General features: G+C 41.3%; 1 protein-coding gene across 2 annotated transcripts in view; it reads right to left on the minus strand.

Moving 5' to 3' along the window:
* LOC119739188 overlaps positions 1-27,258 on the minus strand; it is a 59,574-nt gene that overhangs the window by 31,403 nt on the left and 913 nt on the right. Inside the window, exons 2-5 of one of the 2 annotated variants that reach the window (XM_038214022.1) lie at positions 24,135-24,843; positions 21,112-21,298; positions 2,958-3,180; positions 281-421 (exon numbers count right to left, since the gene is read on the minus strand). In XM_038214022.1, the coding sequence (XP_038069950.1) occupies positions 281-421; positions 2,958-3,180; positions 21,112-21,226 (479 nt within the window). In that variant the 5' untranslated portion in view covers positions 21,227-21,298; positions 24,135-24,843. The remainder of the gene's footprint in view (positions 1-280; positions 422-2,957; positions 3,181-21,111; positions 21,299-24,134; positions 24,844-27,258) is intronic. The other variant, XM_038214021.1, reaches the window with a different exon arrangement.

The raw sequence follows: 27,258 nt of genomic DNA on the forward strand, positions 1-27,258 counted from the left end.
CTTGTTTGATCAATTCAAATTCACATTTCATATAGGCCCTGCACCTAAAAAACTGTAAATTATTTGTAAATCACGCGACATGTGTCACGTATTTGTTTGCACACGAGCATCCTACGACATTGTCGCGCTACAAAATCGCGTATGTGTAAGTAGGCCTTAAGTTAGTCTTTCACTCTATTGGTCAGTCAGAGGAGGATAGACGGGCCCTTCCAGTCAGGCAAAAATATTAGATCTCTCACTGTTTAAAAGATCCATGATAGAAGACTAGAAGGAAACACACCTTGCAGTAAAGCCTAGGAAGCCGTTGCCTTTGATGGTACCAGTGTCCAACCACAGCGACATCTCTAGAAGGTTGTTCTGCCACACCTCCGTGTTGATAGTAGCATGACTGGCATCATTGGGCATCAACACGGCACGACAACTGGACAAGGGGTAGAAGAATAAGAAGCAAAGGAAGATAAAATCATATTAATATCATTTTTACAACTGTTTCCTTACAGACATTCACAAGAACTTGGAGGCCTTTGCTTTAAAACGTTTTGAAAATTATTTCTTCAACCACCTCCACCAATTTTTGGAATACAGATCAACATATGTGATGGGATCAAGCTAAATGAGTCGTTTGTCGACCCTGGTCCAATTTTTTTTATTACAGATTTGAAAAGAGCACAATCTCAGCATTACTGCTGTGAAAACCGCATGCTGATACCATCTTTAATTCAAAAATTATGGAAATCGGAACACCAAGAGATATGATGTGATGTGATGAAGTGGCCCTATTTTGGACTGTATCTCCAAATGAAAATTCCCGACAAACGACTCAATCCTATGTGATCGCATCACATATGATCACAAGGGTGCATCAAAAACATTATCCAAAATAGTGGGTTACAATGTTAAACTATGAGATTTATCAGCTTTCTGTTGATACATATGTACCCAATACTTGTATCCTAGCAGTCATGGGTGACTCAGCAACATTGAATTTAAAAAAATAAGCACAAAACCTTTTACGAAGCTCATGGTCTGAATTTAAATGGGCTCCGTGCACAAGCATCCCCTCAACTACAAGAAAGATATAGTGTTTGGGAAGACCACTGGGAGAGACATTCAAACACATTGCTGATGACGCCTGATGCTCATGCAAAGACGCTATGGCTCTGTGCACAAAATAAAATTAGTTGTGCGTACTTCGCACTACATATAGACGGTGCATCCCGTCCACTGAGCTCTCAAAGTGGTCAACAGCGCCCTCTATTGTTTGCGCTGGGAGTCCATAAAGGTGGCATGAGGTAGCCAAGCATTGCGCATCCCTGTGGTCTGCTTGGGCCTCCCCTTTTTACATGCAGTCCACATGCACTCACTGCTCATCTCACTGCTCACAACTAGCCTGGAACTTGGCCAAAACAATTGCTTTTATCTTCTCTTGCGAAATCAATGGTGCCCAGTCATTCATAACTGCAGGGGTGCAAGTAAGGAAGCAATGGAACACTGACAAACCACCCTTTAAGATTCAACCACAGAGACACCTAGCGTTCAAGTTCATAGTGTTCAAATTCATAATTTCCACATTCTACCCCGATTTTTTTGGATTACCGGTACATGTACCCCCTTTTTTCCCCGAAAAATCCTCTACTGAGGCCTCTACTTTGATCGCCACTGCATTTGACACTGAGATCCATGCTAATCAGCGAGCAGGCACAAAGCACAAAATGATAACCATGTGTCAAGCGCTGATGCACGTCTCGAGATGACTGTCTTCAAAACCCACGGTGACAGCCCGTAATTGGCCGCCAACACAACAGCCGACTCTTGTTGTCGGAGGGCCCAGAAATTGGACTTGACAACTCAATTTACACCCTTGTCCCTTGGCAAGCCGGCTCTAATTAAATACGTCTAGCCAAGAACCCAGCTAAACCTGGATAGTTTAAGTGTATCATGGCTGACAAGTTAAGGATTCTCAATGCCTCCATCAATTTCTTGTGTTGTGTTTCTGATGAAGTAATTTGCAGTGGTCTAACCCTTCATTTGTGCAGCATTTTTACAAAACCTCAATTGTATTTGTCTTTTCATACAATTAGTCTTAATTATAAACACAGGACCTAAAACGAAAAGGGGGGGGGGGAGGGGAAAGCACTTTTCTGCCCTTTTGACCAGTATGTGTTGTTATTGATGTACAAGCAACTTAATTGTTATCCCCAATTTGTGAAAAATGTGCAAAAAGCAAGAAAACAACAATTAGCTGAAAAACCAAACTACAACATAGTGGTATTTGATGTCCTTAACCACTTCACACCAGGATTATTTTTGCTGAACATTTCGATTTTCGCAAAAGACAAGATTTTCCAGCCAACTTTTGACATACAGCCAAATGCAACAAAAACTGATTTGTAAACGTCATTTCAGTATTTGTATGATATTTCTTGCCGAAACCTCTATGTTTCAATACTCTGGGGTGTGCACTGGAGCGTAAATTGTACAACAAAAGGCCGTGCACAACAGCCAATTCAAGATCCGCCTCCACAGACTTTGTGTGTGTGTGTACAAAAGGCACGAGGGATTAGTGCATTTAGACGTCACCCGGAGGCAAGTTTAGGCAATCTCGACGTTAACCCGTCAGCTGTGCCTGTGTACAAAAACAGCCAGTGCGTGTCATCACATCCTCCGATGCGAACTGGTTAAACAGACCGGCATTAAAAAGTCACACGAAACCAAAGAGTATTATTGTAAGAATGACTTGAGTTGACTCAAATACAATGTAGACTTATGATTTGAGATAGCAAGACTTTATGTACCGGTACCAATTTTCACAACATCTGCGATGGAAAGTTCAGACTTTCGCTTGTACATGCTGTTGTTCCTGTCTTCAAATCTGAGCTTAATTCAAATAAACATTATTGTTCGGTGTGACTTTTGAATTCAAGTTTTAAATGGAGGTGTTAATTTACGGGGCTCACTTGTAATCAGCACACCCAGAGACTCTCTGCAATGCTACCGTGGAGTTGTGGAAGTCAACGTCCGAGCTCAAGATCCTAACATCCTCATAGCCCAAGACTTCCATGGCAAGCGTCCTAACGACGTGATTGGTGAAGTCAGAAGAGGGGTTGACACCGGGCCGGCCATCCAGGAGAATCGGTCGGGCCTTACCCTCCACAAACAACTGCTGCTTCGGGAAAACCTCTGCAAGAAATTAATCGATTACAATAGGTTCACATTTCATCAGAGTTGTAACGAGTCACTGATTTTTGTGACTCGAATCGAGTCGAGTCATTTTGAAGAAGTGACTCGAGTCGAGTCGAGTCATTAGGTCAAGACGGTCGAGTTGAGTCGAGTAGAGTCGAGTCACAGTGTGTAGTCGAGTTGAGTCGAGTCGAGTCAAAGTATTTAGCTCGAGTCAATTCGAGTCACAAATATTTCAGCACTATACAATAAATAAACACAAGAGAAAAAGTCGTTTTTTGGCTTTTTAAATTTTACATTCGTGCTACTACATGTGGCGACACCACATTTGCCTCTTAATGAAAAGAAAAAGGGGGTGCCAGCTGATCGTCATTCAACTAATGGGGACACTGATCAAACCACGTATGTATAATGTATACATTATTATCAACATTCTAATGTGACGTGAACAAAAACCAGCACCGGCGTAAGTCATTGCAAATATTTTTCGCAAAGTTTTGCTTTTATTTTTGGGACTTGAGTCTCATTAGCCTTCATCGAGTTGAGTCGTTCTGATGAGGGACTCGAGTCGAGTCGAGTCATTTGCCCTTAGGGACTCGAGTCAAGTCGAGTCACCAAAATCGTGACTCGAGTCGGACTCAAGTCGAGTCATTGACTCGAGTCATGACAACTCTGCATTTCATTTAAATGCCAATGCCAAGATGCAAATTTATGTGAATGCGAATGCAAAGCAAATGTGTCACAACAAACAATTTTGTGGTGAAATTAGCCAGAGTTGAAATACGTTCCGGTACGTACAGCCATAGACTGTGTACAGCTTACACTGTGCCAAGAGAATAGATGGATAATTAGGATAAATTGATTTTTAATGGGGTCTGGAGTAAGTCTAAGATGGAAACTGGAAACCAAACGTGGAAGTGAGGGACGGAAGAGGTGGAGCACATTTCTTTCTTTCCGGGAAAACATCTTCGGTGGTCAGCCCTGGCAGATTTTACAGAGTAAGGCTTCTGCCGCACTGTACTGGTAATCACTCCAGACTTATCCGGCGAAGCCAAGCCCCTTTGGCAAATACTGAGGTAGGATCATATTTACATGAATGACGCATACATTGTATGTTCTTAAAGACAAGGATTGCCTGTAATTTTAACTCTTTTGGTCAAAAAAGCTTGTTTCATGGGTATTCATGGTTCCTCAGTCACGGTGGACAATTAAGTCAACAAATTAGTCTGTACACATGTACATGACTGTAAGTGCAGCTTCAATTAAAGTGTGTACACAATTTTTAAATAAATTATTGTTTATACCAAGGACAATTCCAACTGCCATAGTAGTAGCCTTTGGTTGTCCAAAGATACTGCACTGGTACGATGGGCTGATCATCATGAAGGGGTGTACAGCGGGCGGGAGCATGAACCCTTCCCCCTCTTGGCAAATATAAATGACCAACTGAAATTGACAAATGGTGGACACCTCGCCCCCCTGGCACAGGCTCCCAGCCCCTCTGGGAAAGGCTCCCAGCCCCTCTGGCAGACAACCAGCCCCTCTGACAAAGGCTCCAAGCCTCTCTGGCAAAGGCTCCCAGCCCCTCTGGCAAAGGCGACCAGCCCCTCTGGCAAAGGCGACCAGCCCCTCTGGCAAAGGCGACCAGCCCCTCTGGCAAAGGCGACCAGCCCCTCTGGCAAAGGTGCAGCCCCTCTGGCAAAGGCGACCAGCCCCTCTCGCAAAGGCGATAGCTTGATCTACATTAAACTACTAATCCTCAAGTTCACAACTGCCACAGTTTCACTCTCTGAATCTAGCTTTACCCTGGAAACAATTTTGTTAAACCTGTCTAATTTGCAATGCCATACTCTCCATCAGCCTACCTGCAAGGAGATCGACGCTGATTACACCTGATCAATTCCCAGTCATTCAATCAATCACGGTAACGTCTAATCCGTCAATAATCTAAATCAAAAACTTGCCCAGTGTCTGCCCAGACATCCCCCCTCCCCCTTCAAACGATGACGGGCTCGGTGACATGTTAATCCCCTCTAAGGGAATACCCCGCTGATTTATTGAGGAAGGAGTGTGATGAGTTCCTGAGGCGTCTGATGGTGGTGAAACAATTGTAAAGAAAGCGTGACGAAACCCGTCGGGGGCACGGGGTTTGGGAGGATGACAATGGAGAGATGTGCTGATCAGGCCAATGTGTATAATGATTCAAGGTAATCTTGCACTTTGACCAACAATCAATGTCTTTGACAAATGTCTTTGGAATAAGCAAGGTCTTTTTGAAACTTGTATGCAAAGTTACATGTAAGCTTACGTCTTGGTACTCACAAATTTTATTTAATTTACAGTACAAACTACAAAGCCAGTTATGTCCTAATCATACACATGCACACAAATTATGTACAAATGATACACAAAGAAAACCAGTAAGTTTTAAGCTCTCCGACTGTGGTCTGACAATTTGAAAATTTTCATTCAAGACTTTACACTTTTGGAATAGTAGTGACAAGGAAATCAAGACTGTGTCGATCCTTACAAGCTGCTTGACTATTTCCAGCGTGCAGGCTCTCCTGGCACTTTTCCAAGATTTTAGCCCTCATCAGCAAAAAAAGGGGACAGCTGGTCCATGCATGTGTTAAAAAACCAACAAGTGGCACCAGTAAAAACCTCAACATCTGGCAGCTCAATGTATGACAAACAAATGCCCTTTCCACTCAAAGTCTACTTGCAGATGTTTGGTTTGTGGTGGGTACATGAACGTGTACATGTACATGTATGACAAATCAAACATTTGTTCCCTAAAGTGCGTCTGGGAGTGTGGCCTTTCGAAACCAAAACTTTGTCTTACGGGGACAATAAAATCCTCGCGAGAGATTATCCAAGCACATTATCTGACTGTTAGGCCGGATGAGTAAACGTGACAGGTCTCCAACTTGGGATTGAACACGTACAAATGTGTATGACTGTATACAAATTCACAGGGAAAACATAGAAATGTTTTTACTTTGTTCTGCGTCGACTCTTCTAACAAGAAGTATTTGTCATTCACTCTCAAAACTTGAAACTGGCGTTCTTAAGGTTGAAATAAAAAAAGTCATGTGCCGTGGATGGTTTAGTTTTGTGCACATTTTCATTAGGACCCCATGACAAGTTTGTCTGGCTTTTTGCCGATTTAATGATTTTTTCAGTTAAAAAAATTAAATTTTACTCACCTTCAATCTAATGAAAATCTGTATCAAATAAATTATTACTGACCCAATTTCTTTATCACAACTTTCAACTTGGATCTCAGATTTTTTTCCAAATCACTATCAAGGGAGTCAACATCCACAGAATTTAGTGTGAATATCACGATGTCAACGATTGAATTTCATTTTTGTGACATTCGCTGTTACCCTAACACATTTGCTTCGTACTAAAATTTGCGTGAAGTATTGCAACCAGCCTTAATAGCACAAAAGGTTTAACACAGGTCCGAGTTTTTTTCTTGACACGAGCATTAAGAAACGAGAGAGTACACAGAGCCTTCAGATCAATTATGTAAGTGAAGGCTAAAAAAGCAATATCAAAAGAATGCTGTCTTCTGAAGCAAAATAAATGTAAAACCCCTGAAGCACATGTTTGAAATTGACCACAGATGTCAACAAATGTCCCAGATGACTGCAATTGCAATCTCATGTTGCACGCGCCCAAAGCTATCAATCCACTACCGCTGAGTCCGTCTTGGGACCCGAGAACCGCAATTGGTTCAGTATTTGGTCTGAGGGTGTGATGCGTTGACAATGACGAGACACTTTTTTTCCTAAATATGCCTGCCAAACTGCCGGAGAGAAAGAGTGCGGGAGAGAGAACAGTTCCCTGTGACGGGAGTTCCCTTGTGAGCAAAATCTTGCCCGATCCAATCTTGATAAATTGTCCAATTCACCCAGATAAGAATTTACCCCTTACCCCTATACAGCTCTCTTGTAATACACTGTATGTTTAATGTTACATGAAAAGAATGGGTGTCTAGGGGTGGAGGCAAAAAGTGCACAATCATCAACAGGTACAGGTAATTCATGTACAATTTTGACAGTATATATGAGTATCCACAATGTTTCCCTGGTGATACCAGTTAATGTACAGAATGCCGACACCTGTCAGAAAGGTGCACTAGACCTATATTATGTGACGCTATCTTGGAAATCAAACGGAGGCATTTAACGCAAACAAACATGGCGGCGTAGTGTGTGCGGTGAACGAGTGACTACTCACAAAGTTACACGGGTATACATGCATACGTGCGCGAACATGAAATTAGAAACACTTGTACGACGATAATGACTCAGAATTTGACTACAGCGATTACAAGTACTTCATGTAGCTTCAATTCTTGACAAGATTTAGTGTGACCACCGCAACAACCATCACCTTAGACCAGGGTCACGTAAAAGTGCTTGCGTTGGTTAGCTTGGCCCTGTTAACGTACCAATCCCAAAGGGAACGATAGTGTCATCGAAAAACTGTTGTCCAAATGGCGACCCCTGTATGCCATTCCCACAAGTGTCACTGTTTGGATAGCAGATTTTAAATTCCTTAAAAATTACTTGTGACTGGAAGTGAATTGTTGCCCAAAAAACATGAACCTATTGGGGATGTGAAAAATAGACAATTTCAGCACCGACAGGATCATCATATTCGTTGTGTGTGTTGGCCTTTTTGGAAAAACGTAGCAAATGACTTGGGAAGACCGTCGACTTTGTTGCCAATGTTAATCAACATTAGTCGCAAACAGTTGGTCCAATTGCGTGAGTGGAATGCCGCCCAGTGTCAGATTTCAAGCAGTTCACAACTTCAGCTTAGTAGAAAATATCCCATAACCTTATAGCAATTAACAAATATCAGTACCTGACCTCCATGACAGATACCAGACTTAGAAACTACCATCCAGCAAGATACCAGCTTCTCACAACCCATTCCTCCAAGGACATCTACAAGTTCTCCTTCATGCCTACAGCAGTCCGGCTCTGGAATGCCCTTCCTGCAGACATCATCACAGTTCCGTCAGTGGACGTCTTCAGGGCACACATCTCTGCCAAGTAGCTCCAAGATTTTTCTTTACTCGCACTTAAATTTTTCTACTGCACAAGCTTCCCCCTGCTTCACATGCACCCTAAGCTACACCTTAGCGTCAACATCCAGAAGTGGACTTTGCTGAGTACCTGCGTAGATGTAGATGTAGAAAATATTTTTAAAATGTACCTACTCAGTCAAAACAGAATACAGAGGCAGAATACCTTCGTACAAGTGTTAGCACCTCAACTCTCAAGACCAGGAAATACGTTTATAATATTTCTGCTCCAGTAAGTACATTTGTACAACTTTTAGGGTAACAGTATCAAACAGTCCCATGAACCTGATCCCAGTAAAGAATAGGTTCACCCTCTGTGCTAAAGGCAAACGCCAATGCGAATATGTAACGTCACGGTTAAGTATTCGCTTGGCAAAATTTGCAAAACTTGAATACATGGCAACTCTGTCAAAGTTCACATCAGATGTTTTCTGGGGTCAAATTCGCTTCGCAAGTTTGCATTTGCCTGCAGTATGAACTGGCCTGAGGTATGCTGTTTGGTCATGGGTTTAGAAAGCACCTCTGGTTGCTACCGTAGTAAAAGTGCTGCATTTGTAGACCACAGACTCTGTGACAAGATGTACCCCTCACTTTCAATTTAAGAGTCAGACAGACAGTACACTGGAATACCATTGCCAACATAGAGGAGATAATGCCCCTGCGAAGACACTACACCTACATGTATGTGCACATTCAGACAGAAAAATAGTTGTACATTTTCCACATACACTCATGTGCACAAACGAGAATTTGAACACACACCTGGTGTGACCTGCACACAAGGGCCTTTGTAAGGTCACAGGAAGCCACCCACTGTTCCTGCGAGGAGTCGAAAATCATTTTAAAAATTATCTTTGAGTCTAAACAGGTAAGCGCACACGAACATGATGGATATATGACAACCGGTAAGATTACCGCGCCACTATCTCCTGAGATCAAAATACCCCATTCTGGACCGGAAGTCGCCATTTACCAACGACAAGTGCTCCCAGTCCCAGGCTGGGTGTCACCAAACATGTGCCGTCCATTACAATCGCTGACTCACAACGACTGGGACCTGGGGTTGCACTGCGACTGGTGATGATTACAATGGGGTATCACCTAAGTAGGTTGGTTTGAGGGGGGATGGGGAGGGGGATGGGGAGGGGTGGGGTGGGGTGGGGTGGGGTGGGTTGGGTTGGGGTGGGGTTGGGGTAAGGGGTGGGTGGGGTGAGGGGTGGATGGGGTAAGGGGTGTGGGAGTAAGGGGTGTGGGAGTAAGGGGTGGGGTAGGTGGGGTGCATGGGGCGGGGTATGGGGTGGGGGTGGTGAGGTAGGGGTTGGGGTGATGGGATGGGGATGGCATTGAGGATGGATCGGGTGTAGGGGTAAGGTCGGGGTGGGTGGGGGTATTGGTTGGGGTAGGGGTAGCCAGGTAGGGGTGGGGTGGGTTTGCAGCCCGCAACAGCCCGATAGCAAAACCAGGAGTATGTACGTTGGAAGGGGGTGATCAATCAATCAATCTTGGTGTCATTTCCATAACAGAGATTGACTCGAAGCCCATCAGGTGCACTCCTACACCACAGATTCTTCCAATTTCAGGCACTGACATCCACTGACATGCTTCACTTTCGGGACCCTTCAAACAACTTTTTTAGTGCAGTGATAATTCCTCGCATGTCCTAAGTATTTTAGTTGCTTGTTCTAAAAATTCCAAACAAGTGTCCATCTACAGAATGCAGGGCAGATCCAGGATTTTTTTTTTCAGGCCTGACCCCCCGTCAGGCCTGTCAGATTTTTTTATGTCCGGTTGTTGCAGCCATTATATAGGTAACTTTGGTGCGAACAAAACTTTTCATCTTCTTTTTTACTAGATGAAAAATTGCAAAAGGCCGAATCGGTTACCACGTCCCCCATACATGTAGACTTGTGTGCAATTGTTTTTGTTTAAATCTCTTGAAACTGGTCGGCAAGCACATCATGTTGCTTAAGCGCATGCGCGGTTGGAATTGCAAATGGGCTTATTGTTACCAATAACAGAGCTGAGCACAACTGTGTATTATTATATCCACTGTGACTGTCAGACCGAGTTCCAACTTGCAAGTCAACTTTCACAATCCCCGGGTCGCCAACTTATATCTGGATAGTTCTTGAAATTCAATCCCAGGAAAGTTTTATTAGAAAGAGGTGGTTGTTATACTGGATTTCACGATAAGCCGAAACTGCCGGGTATCAAATGACAATAGCGATGGATACAACAATGCTGACCAGGCAATAACTGAAGTGATTGAAGAAAAACAGAAAGAGCAATTAAGATACAATAGCACCTCAAAAACAAACGAAAACTTTATTGGAAAAAAAACAAAACCTACAGGTCAATTTTTGAGGATCTTGGAGGATACAGTTTACGGCAAATTGTACACAATTACAGGACCTCATAATCTCAATCCATCTGAATTCAAAAGTCCAATGCTCAGTTAATGCCCCCTTGAAATCATGTGCCATTTTTTCACAGTTGCACCTTGCATGTTCTTCTCATGATTACTTGCAAGAGGTCCCTCCATGGGAACCCTAAATTATTTTCAACCCTTCGGGAAACAGGACCACTGGGAAAAGATCCTAAAGACCAGTCATTGTGTAAATATTCCTGTCCAATTATGGCCCTAGGTGCTATTTAATTCCCTTAATCCATAGCCTGATTTTCAGTCAGAGAACCCAGTGTTCCCCCCACCCTTTACCCTCCCCCCAAACACCAGAAATGAAACGAAGCGTAAGAGTGACGAGAAATAAGTTAATCCCCACCTCGTGACGTCCCCACACCGGGACTTGGGTAAGAAACCCCCTGGACAATTCTGGTGAGATCACCGCTGCTCCGAGAGGCCGGCCTTTTCTTTTTTGTCTGCTCCCCAGCCGATGAAGGGGAGGCCACGTTTAATTTGGGCTCCATGCTTTTGTATTTATAATAGGAACTGCCAATTAGGAACGATTAACCTAGAAATCTAAACCGAGTTACTGTTACATGGGTAGACATTGTATTCCAGGCAATAAATGTATGGCTGGTAAAAAGCCCGATGCCTGTGGGCAATGACGGTGGAATGTTTCTGAAAGTGGAGGGTACAGTACATACGTTTACAAATGCATCGTGTACCTTTTTGTACAATGTCATGGTATCCAAAAGTGGATAAAGTATCTAAAGGACAAAAAGATGACATTGGGGCCAATGCCCCCGCCCCCTTCCCCCCCCCCCCCCCACCCAATCCGCACACACAGCCAGATTTTACTATACTATGAGGACCCTCATTGTTCCTTCCTTTTGTTCCTACTGATTGGACTTTTTCTTAACGTGTCCCATAAGGCTTTTGCACAAAAACCTTCTGAGGACTTGGGCTAGGGTACTTGATGTTATCACAGGTAACCCATTGTTCCAAGTCCTCAGACATGGAGAATAGCCAGGTGCTCTTCTGGTTGCCACCTTCATATTTGTCTTTACGAAGTTGAGAACGTACAGTACAATTACTACAAATGTAAATGTGAATTAAAATGCCAGGAATTAAAAAAGAAGAGGGAAATAAACAACCTTTGAGGGCCAAATCCAAGTTGATTAAAGGGAATATAACATCATTTGCTTTTGTTGTAATTTTCAGAAATGGATGGAATTGGGGGGTTGGAAATATATAGCAAATATAGTTACACTGACTTTTTGGAGGTTTTGGGTTCGAAAATGCTATAAAAACCAAGAAAAACAATCAGTTTCCTGTAGTCTGGTTCCCTGACTCCATTTAAGAAGAAACAGAACAGTTTACATACAATTGGGAATTGTAAGGTCAGGGAACCATCAGTTTAGCTGGCTTGTACCCGTTCATAGGTGTGTAATCGATTGCAAACAAGTGCGATGGCCAATAGGGGCCAGTATTTTTTTTTAAAAAGCCAGTTTTTTTCCAACGTTGGTCGGCCAACCAGCATTGGAAATTGATACAAAAATACGACTTTTCTTGAAAATGACAGTATACCAGGTGCCATGATTTTACAGGATGCTTTACACTGTCATTCACTAACAGTCCAGCAAGGTATTTCAAAATGATTTAATAGTTTTATTTTTTGATGTTTGCAAATGTTGTATTTTTCCTTTAATATGACCCTCCTATGCAAACATACATTCTGTGCCAAGTTCACCTTTCAGTCAAAATCATTCAGGTGACTGTTTTTAACAGTTAAGAATTCCCAGCCTACATAAAGCAGGATCGACTACCTGTGAATTCAGCTTCATGAATGTTTTGACTGTAGGTGATTGATAAGCCAGCTGTGCCTACCACTTGCCTGTTTTTGTCTGTGGACTGAATTTGACTATTTACAGTGCTTGCATGAAATATGATCTGACTGTTGGTGACTAGCCTGTGTGAAAGGCTTGGCGGGGGATTGATTTTTTGACTGTCTGTGACTGTTCAGATAGCAGGAGGGTTAATGTGAACACACAGCTGGAAGCTCCTACGGTCCAGGGTACACGTACATGCATGTTCAAGGGCCTTAGAAAATATTAGGTACAAAAGCTTTGTGGTGCAGTCAAGGCTCTCAATGATGTTGAACAAAAATTATTGTAAGTTTGGGGGAAATAGTCAGCGATAATAAAGGGGGGAGGGGCTGCACCACGGTGACCATTTTAGCTGATTTTCGGCTAACTTTGACAGATTTTTGGTTAAAAAACGAGTTTGACAGAAAATTTGACAGAATGGATTTTTTCTGGCAGATTTCTGGCAGAATTATGCAAAATGGGTTATTTGACAGAAAAACATAGCAAATTTGAAAAAAAAATGGTACATTTGTGTGTAAAAGCTTGCATCTTTTCAAACAAACCCTTGCATAATGGGGCAGGTTGGCTAGTCTAGGTGCTGAGGTTCACTGGGAACCACGGACTTTGTCGTAACGCAACCGTGTTTTGCCTGAAATTTACGCAATGTCATAACATTTTTGTGTGACTATATAGATTGTTTATAATGTAATTTGAACCTTAATTAAGGCAAAACTGCAACATCTGCATGTGATTTTAAGTGTTATTAGTGTATTTCGAGTAATTTGGGGGAATTTGGCAGATTTTTGATAAATCTGACAGATTTTTGAAGTGCATTTAGCAGAATTTGGCCATGACCTTACGGTCACCCTAGGCTGCACCTTCAGCGCCCCCCCCCCCCCCTAATCTGCCGCTGAATGCTGTGCATTTTTATATGAACACCAAGTAAACTTTTTTCTTTTAAAATGTTTTTAATAAAATTCTAAATTTAAAATGCGGATCAAGTCAAATTCGGTGAACTACCTGAGCAGCAAATGCCAAGCACAGTGCATAATCTGCAATAAAACACACACATCCATTCTCGTCTTAAGTTACAGGTAAAATGCCAAAAAATCCCTTCCCTTTTCCATTGTCAAAAACGTGATGATTGTATGCCTTGAGGGCACATCCCCCCATCTCCCACCCTCACCGGTTTCCCTCCAGGGCCAATTACCCTGTTTCTGCCACCCCCCTCCCCTTGTAACCATCAAAAATTAAACCACGAAAAGCCCTTTGGAAATTGGCGATCATTTCAGCGAGGCTGGCGACAAGGAACAAGTTAATCCCTCTGACGAAAAATTCAATCACGGGCAGACGGGCAGCTGCCAAAAGCTATCTAAACGGATTGAACACATACAGACATAAGTGTGCATGAACGAAAGAAACAACGTATGAAAAATACACACACTATTGTGACTCAGTATCAAATGAGCTGTGCAGGCAATTTAGCTTACGACAAAGAATTTGTAACGGACGTGGCTATGACACAACAGAAAAGTTGACGTGAATTGAAGCTTGCATGGTCCACAGTTCGACTTGGGAGAAGGTGAAGACTGTGTTACAATGTAAATGGATGTTTTAGTAGAGCCTGCTTGAAATAGGGGATTCGAAAATCCTCGGATTGTTGGCGAGCTGAAAGAGAGAGACAAGAGACAGGGCGGTTGGAATTGATGGTAGATGGTACAGCACTAAAGCATGCTGGACCACACCACCCAAACCACTGCACCCTCATGTCCAGGGCTCACTCCACTTTCAAGAAGGGGTCTCCCTGATATAAATTATTAACAATACTCTTGCAGGTGTGGGCCTAAACTAAGATAAATCTTAAAAAGGAAAAAAATATAAAAAGTTGCGGGGTTGGGGTAATGTTAGCCCAATTAAGGGGCCAGAAAGTCATACTTAATTAAGGGACCAGAAGTCACAGGGCCCAATTAAGGGGCCCTCTTACAGAGTGTCATGGCAGCTAGGTTTTTACATTGCGAACTTGGCAAAGATTAGACACATTTCAACTCTGGAGCATTTAGCAGCACATGTTTTGTGACATTGAAATCGTATCGCATAAATTTACATTCGCTTGAAAATATACATTATATGAACTGGCCCTTAAGTCAAGTGTCATTTTTTTTATTTTTTTATTTGTATTAGAGTCAGTTGGAAAAGCCATGATATTTTTGGTATGTTGGATATTGCAGATTCATGTATATCAATCTTTAGTTAAACTATAGATGCCAATCAATCTGAGCAGCTTGGATCATGGTACAAAAACATGTACAAATGTTACGCTTGGATCCTCAAGTACCAAAAACACACCCCCAAAAACCAGTAGTGGATTGGGGGATAAATTTAAAGATGGTTAATTTTCAGTCCACTGAAACTGAGTAATTTGCCTGATGGGACTTCATGTCTCACTAAACAGATCAAATTTCAGCTTTTTTCTACGACAAAACACATGAGCAGGCCTATCCTTCCGTTAAGCTCCAATTGGCCGAGGTCCGGTCAGTTTGTAATGAATCCTCCGTGGGGCTTGCCAGGAGCTGAACGCCTTCACGTTTGGAAACAAATCCCGCTGCGCTTATTAGGATGCGGGTTATAGCCAGAAACCAGATAATTACAAACTCTTGCAGGTGGGAGGGGAAATGGTGACAAATGACAAATGGATGAGTAATTGTAGGATCTGTGGGTCGTTAGCGAGTGTACGGTTCTGATGACAAGTTTAAACTTGAGGGAGTTTGTGGATTCAGATGCAGGGGCGTGAGCCTTATTAATCCCAACATCCTTTTGAAAACACGATCTTGGCGGGCCGACTCATCCTCGTTTGGGGGTAAATTTCTCTTCCGAACAGAAACAACTCCAATTGTTTAAGTATGCGCAGGCAGCAAGTGTAACATGTGCATTCGTACTGAATCTTTACATACATGTATGAGCAGTCTATTATGATTGCATTATGTTTGTGGAATTTGTGGAGCTGTCTAAGGTAATAAAAGATCCCATACACCTTGTTTCAAACAAAAGTTGCCAGATGGTTCCACTTCTAAAGTTTTTTTGTGTTTATTTTTCACTACATTTGTACAGTAAAATAAATTAAAGATGTGTATGTACAATGTACTGCCTATGCTATTACCAAGAATCAACCTGAAAAAACAGATATATTTTTAAAATTAATTACTATTTTACTAGTAATAGTACAAATTGTTTTCACTTTCGGATAAGACATCATTTGAACGAAAACAATTAGCTCACAAAGTCAAAATTAATTTTTTGTTTCCATTTTCAAATCATTTGCGGCCTGACAATCATTCTGATCTTGCAACCTGAAATAAAATCCTTTCTCAGAGGGATACAGATGCCAACAAAAAACCAAAAAAAAACCTTTTATTTACTTAAAATAAAACAAAAATGTTGAAATTTTGTTACATGTACCGAATAGGAGACAAAATGGAATATGTTGAAGACCACAAACAGTATAATTTATAATCTTTAGGCCTACCGGTACATACAATACATTTGTATGATTTGACTGTGCAGCCAAATACTCATTATACATGTATTAACCAACATCCTCTTTTCATGACTATTTGTTTATAAATACATTAATTTGTAGAAAGCACTCAGAGAGTGCAAACATCGGCCAAGGCTAAACAATTCACCGCCATGGATATTGTCAGAGCACCCAAAAGAAATACTCGCATAAATGGTGAAAAAAGCCGTTAAAAAAATCCTGGATTTCCAGACCCAGATCCCGATCAATTCCAAAATTTTATCGATTTGTACTTGTATCAAGGACCACCCCTAAAAAAAATGTCATGCAAATCTGTCCATAACTTTTTGAGTTATCTTGTTAACGGACAAACCAACCAACCAACAAAAACGCCAATGAAAACATAGCCTCCTTGGCGGAGGTGATAACAAAAGAAGGGGGAGAGAAAAAGTGTCTGAAAAAAATGAAGTTTTTCTCCAGTCTCAGCTATTACCATTCTACCACCAGACCTTTTAATAACTCAATACCGGAGAATTAAGAACACCGTATTGTACACGTACCGGTGGCCTAAGCCGCATATTCTGGCTTAAACCCTCAATCGTTACTCAACCAGGCCAGAAATTACCCATTTCCGTGGGGATTTCCCAACTATTTGGCCATGAAATCTAAGTGGCTACAAACTTGGCTGGGGTCCAAGTGGCAATAACCTACTGCATCTGTATCTATAAAACACGTGTGCTGCGGAACAGTGTTGCTTGAAAAGTGGTTGGCAGCTGACTATTTTTGTTGGCCGAGCTGTGGTAAAAATTGCTGAGGAATTAGTGCAAATGTGCCAAGGTGAAGCTTTCACTCAGCTGTAGGGCGTCGATTTGGATTGAAGCAACTCACTATGCACTGTCTGATCATGGAGCTAGGTTGTGCCAGCTGAAGCTAGGCCGTAGGCATTCTTTGCCTAGGATTGGCAGCCAGCAATTGTCAAATTCAATTTGATACAGTATATATTTTCTATAAATATTTTGAGGGTCTCGAGCGCTGCATGTTAGTCCTATACATTTTGTAAGTTACCACGATGAATTGGAAGGACATGTTGTGTGCCAATTACACGGGTTTTGTGAGAATATGTGACAATTTCCAATGCATACATTTGGCTCAATATTTCAGTCTGCACAAATTGTTTTAATAAACCTCTGATAAAATAACTCAATAGGTATACAATAAAAAAAGAGAAACTGTGTTGCTAGAATTCTTTTTAAAGTTTGCCAAGCGTCAGCAATGATTTACGTACATTATTAAGACATAAGATGTACAAAAAAAATGTATTCTTAGTCGTATACAAACTTACATTGCAAATAAGACTTTAAGCATGTTAAGAGTCATTGTGCATACATCCGATCGTCACAACATAAGGGGAGTCAGGTTGGCGTAGCGGTACTTTCCTCGCCTTCCACGTACCGCTGTGACCCGGGTTCGATTCCTGCTTGGGCCAATACGTGGATGCAGGGTTTTCAGTCCCTACCTGATTCCGTGGGTTTTCCTGAAAATGGTCTTCTGGGGTTTTCCTCCCACATCTAAAACTGTAACTTCTTCACATTGTCTCCTCTTTAAAGGGGCCCATGGGAGACCAGTGGATTCTATTGAATGCTACCCAGTTAAAATGAGAAATAAAAAAACTTTGTCAAGGATAATTGTGGACAAGATCTATGCTTTTCACATCAACAGTCATCCCGTCTTCAGACCAAAGCGAGAAGGACAAAAGCCAGCAGGGAGACTCACCAATCCACTTATCTCACTGATCCCCCTCCTAATGAAATTAGGAAGCAGGTAATTTGTCAAGAGTAAGACAGACTTGAAGGATTATCTGCAAGTCCAAGGTGTGGCATTCCAAATGTGCCGACTTCAGTGACACAAACAGACTGTGATAAAACAAAATCCAAAACACATTTTTGACCAACTCCAATAAAAGAAGAAACACTGTTCGCAGTGAGTGCAACGGTCGAGTGTTGGTACGGTACTGCGCTCAACATGCACGGACGCCGTCTGGTCGAAAAGCGCTACCTATTGTTAGATACTGTCCATGATACTTATGTAGTTTGCCTTGAACAGCATCCCCTGTAGCAAGAGCCCCCCCCCCCCAGCCTCCCCCCCCCCCCCCCCAGCCTCCCCCCCCCCCCCAACCTTCGATTTTGCAGAGGGCAGGCTGTCCCGGAAAAAATCCTGTCAACATGCTCTTGGGTCTGACGCCCCTAAACGGAGAACTGTCCCCTTTGGAAAATTCCTAGATCCGCTGGTGTAAAATGGGCCATGGAGGTGTATACTGTTTAATTTTGGGAAATTTGATAGCTTTTAGACCTGCGGCCTTACCATTTCTTTTAGGAAAATAAACTTCAAGCCCTACTAGTACGGCAGCCCAGAGCATTTTGATCAAACGAACAAGGTACCAATATCCGAGCACAGAAACATTTATTGTGTAACGTAACATATTCAGATATGGACGTCTGCCGGGGACCCCCTGCTGCATGTGGCCCCTGGGGCCCAAAAGAAGGGGGCAAATAATGTGCCGGTTCAAACATTGGAGGTACTGTTTGTTTTGCCACAACAAGAACAAATCTAGTTAGATTTACAAATGTGTATAGCATTCATTTGAAATAAAGATAAGAACCTTAAAAAAAAAATTTCATTTGTAAACACATTTTAGACCAAATGATGAATGCAATATTTTAATTTTAAAAAAGTCACACTTGTCAACTTTTTTAATATAAAGAATGAATCACTCAACACAGTTCAAGTCTAATTACTCCTGATTTTCACAAATCCGGGCATATTTGGGTAAGAACAATCAATTACTGAAACTTTATTCACAGTAAAAGTTTTTTAAAATGCTTACATTGAAATCATGGGAACAATAGTTGCTTTTCAATTGCTTAATGTCTTTTCCTAGACATTGTTGATTGTCATTAACAGCTACCACAACACTTATCTACATTTTGTTTGTACAAGAGACCTCCCAAGACTTATCAAAATGTGTGTAGCCTACGTAAACAGTGAGACATTTTGGGTCATCATAATAGATGTCATTAGCATTAGAAAGCATTCAAAACCAAAAGCCAAAAGCCAAATCTTATTTGTGGACATCATCAAAATCAGAATTGGGTGTCCAAACACACAAACAACGTCAATGTTTACACAGCAATCGGTAGATTTCAACAGCTTTGCAGACAGGTTTTGATCTTTCCGATACACATGATGCTCATTTCTGATATCTTTCCTCGAAGTCACAAAGGTTATTTTATCTAATCACTAGCTGTACCTGTTGTCAGGTACTTCAGCCCTTGTGGGGCCACTTATGATAAGCACTTACATGTAGTGTTTGATTTAGAGCTGCCAAATGTCAACTATTATTCCTCAACAAATTAGAAATGAAAATAAGCAAATGGGCAATTCCACACTAATGGGCCCAAAAGTGTGACTTTGAGAAGACCTTTTGAGTTTTGATGATAAAAATAGGATCTTGGTCTCTCAATTTTTGCTGTAAACATTGCAAGCTTTGAACAAATATCCTCATGGTCTGCAAAGGAAATAACTCGTTTTGTATTTTAGAAAATACAGTGGATAGAGCCTATTGTTTTAAAAAGTGTTATGTACGTAACGAAGGGCAGACATAAAAAAATGTAGATACATGTAAATGATCTCCTAATGTTGTCTGATTAAAGATGTAACCTGGAGGAATGTCATCAGTCAAAACCTAGAAAACTCAGAGTCAATGTGAAGAATTATTGGATATTGTATAATCAGGATTTACACATACCAGTACGAACAGACTTCAACATTTGTCACAAAATATCTGTCCCTGTTCGTACATAATCCTAATCACATGATAACTTTGAAGCCATTGCAAAAACTGTTATATTTTTGCTTGATAGCAATGTAAATGGGTTGATAATGTCAAATGAATGTGCCTATTAAGTATTAGAAACTGAATTGTTCCTTGCAGTGTGTCTGTGAAAAATGTGTATTCTCCAAATATGTGAGATGTAGAAATGACCTCATTTTCCTTTTATTTGTCATTTCAACTAACAATTATTATTATTTTTTTTTAAGAAAGCAATTTTACAAACAATTTTAGTTTCATAACTTTTCCTGTGTTATTTCTCAGCCTTGGAGTTTAGGTTTATATTTTCAAATAAAAGCCAATAAATAATAATGTAACGTACACGTGTACAACACCTGTTATTTTCTCAAATAAAAAAAGATATCATCTCTTGTATTTTCTTGTCCTAGTCACTTTCAACTTAGCAAGGTATAGGAAAAAACCTAAGAAATCACTACCCGTAGTCCGGTACCTCATCTTTTACCCTATATGCAACATCCACTTATCTAATTGGCCCAATTTATCTAGTGTGGAATTCCCCTATTTTAGGTTAGTATAACAGATCAAATAGGCCTATTGTTACACTGACATGTTTGAAGTTTTGTGTTCGAAAATGCTGGAAAAACCAAGAAAAACAAAAATGTTCAAGTAGTCTGGTTCCCCGACTCCACTAAAGATGAAATGGATCAATCTATAGATGCCGGCAAATTGTAAGGTAATGGAACCAGTCTAGCTGGCCTGCACCCGTTCATGAACATGTTACCAATAGCAAACAAAATTTGGACTGAAAAAAATGGTAAATTAGGAGCAGTAGTTGAAAAAATAGTTACGTTTTTCCAACGGTGGTCGGAAATTTATACAAAACACCACTTTTCTTGAAAATGACTTCACACCTGGTGCCATAATTTTACAGGATGCTTTAGACTGTCATTGACCAACATCCTAGTCAGGTATTTTGTAAAAAATTGGTAGTTTTGTTTTTCGATGTTTGCAAATGTTGTATATTCCCTTTAAGGTTTGAAATGAAGAATTTCTTTCCAAACTGCGATACATTTGCAAAAAAATTGGAAAATAGGCACTGTTACATGCATGAACCTCAGTATCCAATAAAGCCAATTATCTCTTCAAATCAAATTTTCCCCCAGTCTGGCTTCAAAACAACCCGTAGCTATTTCTTACCTGGTACATTTTGTAGGCATCGGCTACTTTGCTGCAGTACTTCACTGGTCACTTGCAGGGTGGCACAAAGAACCAGAACAACCCCACAACACACGACGATGTGACGAGTGGCCATCTCGACTTCAGGGGCTCACGGATAGGGACAGAAGACATAAAACTGACTTGTGTGATCCTCGTCAACTTTTACCTGGTGGCAAATGGATTTAAAAAACAGATCATTTAACTTAAGGTAGACAATTTGCAGCGATGTTAACAATCGGAGAACAGTGAATTTGAATAAAAATCTATTGACAAGTCAGAGCTTTGTGCATGTCAGTAACTGATGAATAAAAGCCAAACAGTCTGGAGTCACATACAGAAACAAACCTTGAACAACAAAGTTTTCAGTGCATCATGCGCTGTGCCCGTTTGTAAGTTTGTGCCTGACATGCAGGATTACTTTTGATGCCCTTGTCACGGGTTCAATTTTTTTTTTTTTGGGGCAAATGAACTTTCCAGGTGGGACGGAAGATCAAACATTCAGGAATTAACCCTTACTCTCTGAGGGTAGTTTACTGCATGTCAGTTGGTTATGCCAATGCCCTCCAGCTGCAGTTTATTGGCAGATAGTTTGTTTTAACAGTGAAGGCTCCAATTGGCAGGAGTTGGAGGCCCTGGAGGGTGCCTGATACTGACCAGCTGGGGGCACTCACTTTGTTATCAGAGGACTCTCATTGTTCTCTGTGGCATGTATTGGAGTGCCTGTCCAGTTACCCTTGAAATGACATGGCAGATATTGGAGGGCCATGCAAAAAACATAGGAGATTTTCTTGAGGCACATATTGGCATGCGTTGGAGGGTCTAGTAGGGTAAGGGTTAATGGACAAAACCACTGGGTGTCACCCAGTAAATGTATTCCTGGCAAATACTGCAACAGCAAACCAAAAATACATACATGTACTTAATGAAATTAGTAATTAGCGGTGTGTCAAACTGCATAATTACACTTCAAAGGGCCTGAGTGCTTGCAAGAAAATTCACAGCAAACTATATCAGGAAGAAGAAGTTTTCAAACAAGTTGGTTTCTAAAGATGTACTGTGTCAGTGACGTTTTGTGGGTTTCGTCCCAAAATGTCTTGTTCTTTTTTTAAATTGCTTGTTTTTAGCAATTCAAAAGTGTTCCACTTTGAATAAGACATTGAACGAAACACACCTGCTGGATGCTTTAAATGAAATAATTACTAATTAGGTAAGATTATGTTTTGTCCAATTCCCGTAATGATGAAATAAGGTGCAACCAGAGAATTGCAACCATGGCGCAACCAGAGAATTGCAATCAGAAGATTTTTAAAAGCTCACAATTAAACTCCATAAACCTTTATCATGCCGCCACCATTTCAGTCATGTTCCCTGTGCCAATAACAGTACTGAATGAAAATGTTTTTTGTGCAAAACGGAACCAGACTATTTTTCCTTCCAGCCTCGTTTTGGTTACGTTGTTTTGAATGGGAAAAAAATCAAGATAGCCGCAACATGATAATGGTCTATATACTGAGGACATAATTTCTGGATGGTACAGATGGAAAAAAAATAATTACAATAAGCCGGAATGACTATGACACATGAAGTAATCAGCCTTCGTGGTCAGGCCCTGCATTGTGCTGTACGCGTACTAATGAAGTTTCCTCGGAAGTAATGCATTAATCCCTCATTGTCTAACAATTAAGTCAAGCACATCCTACACCTTGGATGACTAAGACAATGCCTCCAATGCCTTCCGAAACAATAGTCACAGTTTTTGTGTTTTTTTTTCAACAGAATGAGCAAAAGTTGACTTTTTCGGTGCAGATGTCCAAACCTCTTAACTACAAACTTCGCCTTTTTTTTAAATTCAGTGTCCAACATCGGGAGCTGTCAAGTGTTATGCACAAAAATATGTTCAGCACACAGACATTATTCACTGAAAAAGTAAAAGCTGGTCTTAGGCCAAAAAAAAAATAAGTCGGTCTCTGGTCAGCGCGCGCGTCGATTTTAATCATGCGCGTCGATCTTTTTTTTCCCCAAACTGTTCCGCGGTAGCTCCAACAGCGCCCTCTATATCCGCACCTCCTCATTTTTTTTTACCAAAGAGCACCAAGGAATGGGAAATTTATTGCACCAAGGTAAATGATCGAAAGCACCAAGGCAAATTATGGAGGACACCAATGTACATGAGGACACCAAAAAAGCAAAATAGTACCCACCTTGTCTGTACAATCCAAGCTTGAAGAAAAAAAAAAAAAAGCAAAAAAAAAAAAAAAAAAAGGCCGTGTGGCCGCGTCAATTCCTGAACTTTGGTCTGACCAGAGACCGAATATTTTTTTTTTTTGGCCTTATCTCCATTATTACCATATATTAAATAAATAAAAGTCTGTAATGATATAGTGATTCCCATCACATCAACAATCTCAAAGCAATTATTCCCCCGTTCATCAGGCCATGAGACCAAGCGGCAGCCGATATCAGCGCACATTCGGTCCTCTACCCTCACAGGTACCCATTCATACTCCTGGGTAGAGAGACGCAATTGTAGTTAAGTGTCTTGCCCAAGGGAACAAGCACCATGTTCCTTGTAGTATCACTTTTATTACGAGCACACAAACTTTGTCTGAGCACTTTGTCTCTGCTCAACGCAAAAACTGGAAATTAGCAAAAACTAATGCTCAACTGTTTCAGGGATATGTACATTGGAACAATAACAAGATCAGGAATCTGTATTCATTAAGAACGGAGGTGAGCAAAAGACTGTAGAAAGTAGCAGGTAGAATGTTTGAAGACTCCAAAATTTAAAGTTTTGACTTTCGTCCATATGTTGTCTGCTAGCTAGGGGGATTCTTCAGGTGATCCCAGTCTACTGGGAGGGGTAAGGTCACAACAGATTATGAGCACTGTAGAAATTGAAATGTTTTGACAAGAACGTACATGTACAGGGACACAAAAATTAAATTTGCATGCGGGGGGGCTGGGGTAGGGGAAGGCCCTACATCCCAATGTATGATGCTCACCATGTGGGTATTCGGAAGGCACTCCTCAGCTATACAGACAAGCTTCCCCCTCTCAAAGTACACTCAACCTGTTCTCATGATGCATTCAACATGTGTGCTTATATGATCCAGGCATACAGCGCCATGTCACTCTGGCGCAGTGCAGGATCAAAGAGGAGCATGCGGTGTATCCATCACAGGCTCAGCTGACCTGCAAAATAGGCTTCCTACCCACACTGGTCCTGGACAAACTGTTTCCACAACCAGCGAGAACCTTTCCACTCATACGGCGTATTATTATGATGACCCAGTCACGCCATGACGCATACAACCTGTGTTCAATCTGTTCAGATGATGACCACCAAGAACTTTCCACCTGTCAATCAATGAAGCTAAGTCACTTGCCCCTCAAGAAATTCATAGCCCGGGATGCTATCAACAGCGGTGCGCAAATGCAGGGGATAAACGGTGACACAACGCACCAGCCGTTTGGGTGAATCACGCGCTCCCTGTTGCACAGATCACTCGCCGACGATTGCAAGGGACCCAACATTCCAACATCTCATGTCATGGTCGTAAAAAGCATGAGTGCACGGTGCAGCTGGATCGGTGATTTTTTTCTGCACCTCGGCTTCTGACGCAGGACATGTGTGCGTCCAGCTGCCGCACTCTGTGTGTATGTTGTGGCGTGTCTAATCGCGATGGCTCCACTGCAGATGAGAGGCTGTTTCTCGACATGACACAGCGAAAAGCTTGCATAATAACTCATTCCATTGAAATTGAATCATATGATCGTTTTTGTTGTTTTGGGAAATGGGCAATGATACATATAGGTTTTAGTGATCCTTGAGTAGACTTCAGGGTAATATTGTTTGAGTCATCTTGTACTCATACCTACTACGGCCTGTACGAGGTACACATTTGAGCGAGCACAAAACAAATAGTGTGCATTCAATGTGTTCAAGTGCCCACAATTTCATTAAAATGTTTACAGCACAATCAGTTCAAAAACAATGTATACAATGATTGCATAATTTTTTAATTTGTCCACATTTCAATTTTGAGGGGATTGGCTTTGATTTTCAAAGATAAACAAATCAGATAAAAAATGCAGAATTCTGCCGTCATGTTTTTCCCATCTTTCCGAAACCAGACAATCTTTCATGAATGTTATTCAAATGATCAGTCAATAGGGCAGATTTGTGAATGAGTGGTTGGGAATCCCGGGACATACCGTTATTTCGTTTTACCGTTTTGAATTTCCTCAAAAACAAAAACAGTAAACGCACCGTCGACCGTTTTTTTCGTTTAACAGTTTTGTAAAACGGTCAAACGGTATTAGGTCACAAAAAACAATGACCTTTTTGTTGTTTTTCTTGATTGTTGAAAGCGATAAACGGTTAGTTGCTTCATTTCAGAGTGTTGTTTTACAAGAACATGACAATGAAAAACGGTCAATAGTCCTGTCGACCATTTTTTGATTTAGGTTAGGCAATTAAGCAATGCACCTAGGAATGTTAATGCGTCCTCATGGGATCGAGTCATTGCCTGGAACCCGAATTACCCTCCTCACATTTCGTTCTCACGACATAGTTTTCGAACTGGCTGTTGAAGAGCCGCGCCGAACTCCAATTTCCTTCAAATATCTGCAACTTCTTCAAACGTATTACCATCCTGTATCCATTGTAAAAAGTAATGTCCTCCCTTGAAGTTTTCCAGCGCCATTTTTGCTTGCAACTCTTAAGCCCCACCAACTGCCTCGCGTGAGAAGGGGGTCAGGGTCACGCCAGGAATCACACCACGCATTATGCCGAGGTAACACTTTTTCATGTAAAGCATGTTCCCCCTCCATCCCCCTTGCCCAGCACCACAAAATGCACCACGGACTGCTCACTATATGACACTGACATAAAAAAAAAAAAATCTGTATTCAATACTGACCGTTTTGCTGTTTTTCAAAGTTATTTGTGTAAAACTGTAAAACAAAAATCATTGATCGTTATGCTGTAATGAATTTTATTAAACTTATAAAACAGAGAAACCGTATTTATCTTAATACCGTTTGACCGTTTTACAAAACTGTAAAACGACAAAACGGTCAATGGTTTGTTTACTGTTTTTGTTTTGAGGAAATGCAAAACGGTAAAACGAAATAACGGTATGTCCCGGGATTGTTGGGGAAGCCCAAACCCTCCTTCTGTCCGACCAAGGAACCCAGAGAAAGCATACGGGTGTACTGAACAGGTGTGTTGTACACTGATTCTGCCTTTCGCTTCATTCAAAACTACAATGAATCAGAAGAAAAATCCTCCAAGGTCGGCAAAAAATTTATTCAAGAACTACATGTGCCACGTGCCACAGTCGCGTAAAAACACTTGATGTACGTCCGCCTTGTCAAATGCAATTACGCGACATTTCATTTCACCTGCATGTTAAGTACATGTACTTACAATGAAACTTTCTGTGAATCTGTCCTGTGCATGGTGACCGAAAATCCCAGTATAGGCGATGAATCAAAAGTTTGTTGACACGTTTGTTGCCTCGAGGTCCATTTTTTTTCTCAAGTCAAATTTCTTGGGAATGCCAGATATCCTAGGCTTGCGTAGATTCACAGGAAGCTTCATAAGTAAGTACTTAACATGTAGGTGAAATAAAATGCTGCGTAATGGCGTTTGTCAAGGTGGAGGTAGATTGAGTGTTTTTATGCGACTGTGGCACGTGGTGTTGTTACTGCCGGCACATTTACAGGTCTAAGTTCTCTAACATAGGACTAGTCACAAACTAAAGTACACGTAGATCACAGTAAATCATAATTGATTGCACACGATATTAAAAGCAAGGGGCGATCGTGTAGAGTAGGGCCCCTGTTTTGTTTTGATCAAATTAGAGTCAAAAGTGTTTGTTATTGCTCAAAAATCACCTTTAAAGCAGACTTTTCTAGATTCTAATGACACCAGTGTTGCAATTTTGAACCGTTTCTAAGTTGGGGTAGAAATCACAATTTTCCTGCGCGGTTTGTGCCTTGCGATTCAGCGCGCCGTGTGTGCTCGCGCGGTGTTTCGCCATCTTTATTTTTAGGTTGCGTGTTGTCGCCAAGCTGTCGTCGTCATTTTACCCCCAAATTTCCCTAAAAAAATCAAAACCC

This window comes from Patiria miniata, unplaced genomic scaffold (assembly GCF_015706575.1).
Source record: "Patiria miniata isolate m_02_andy unplaced genomic scaffold, ASM1570657v1 HiC_scaffold_30, whole genome shotgun sequence".
NCBI classification, from domain to species: Eukaryota; Metazoa; Echinodermata; class Asteroidea; order Valvatida; family Asterinidae; genus Patiria; species Patiria miniata.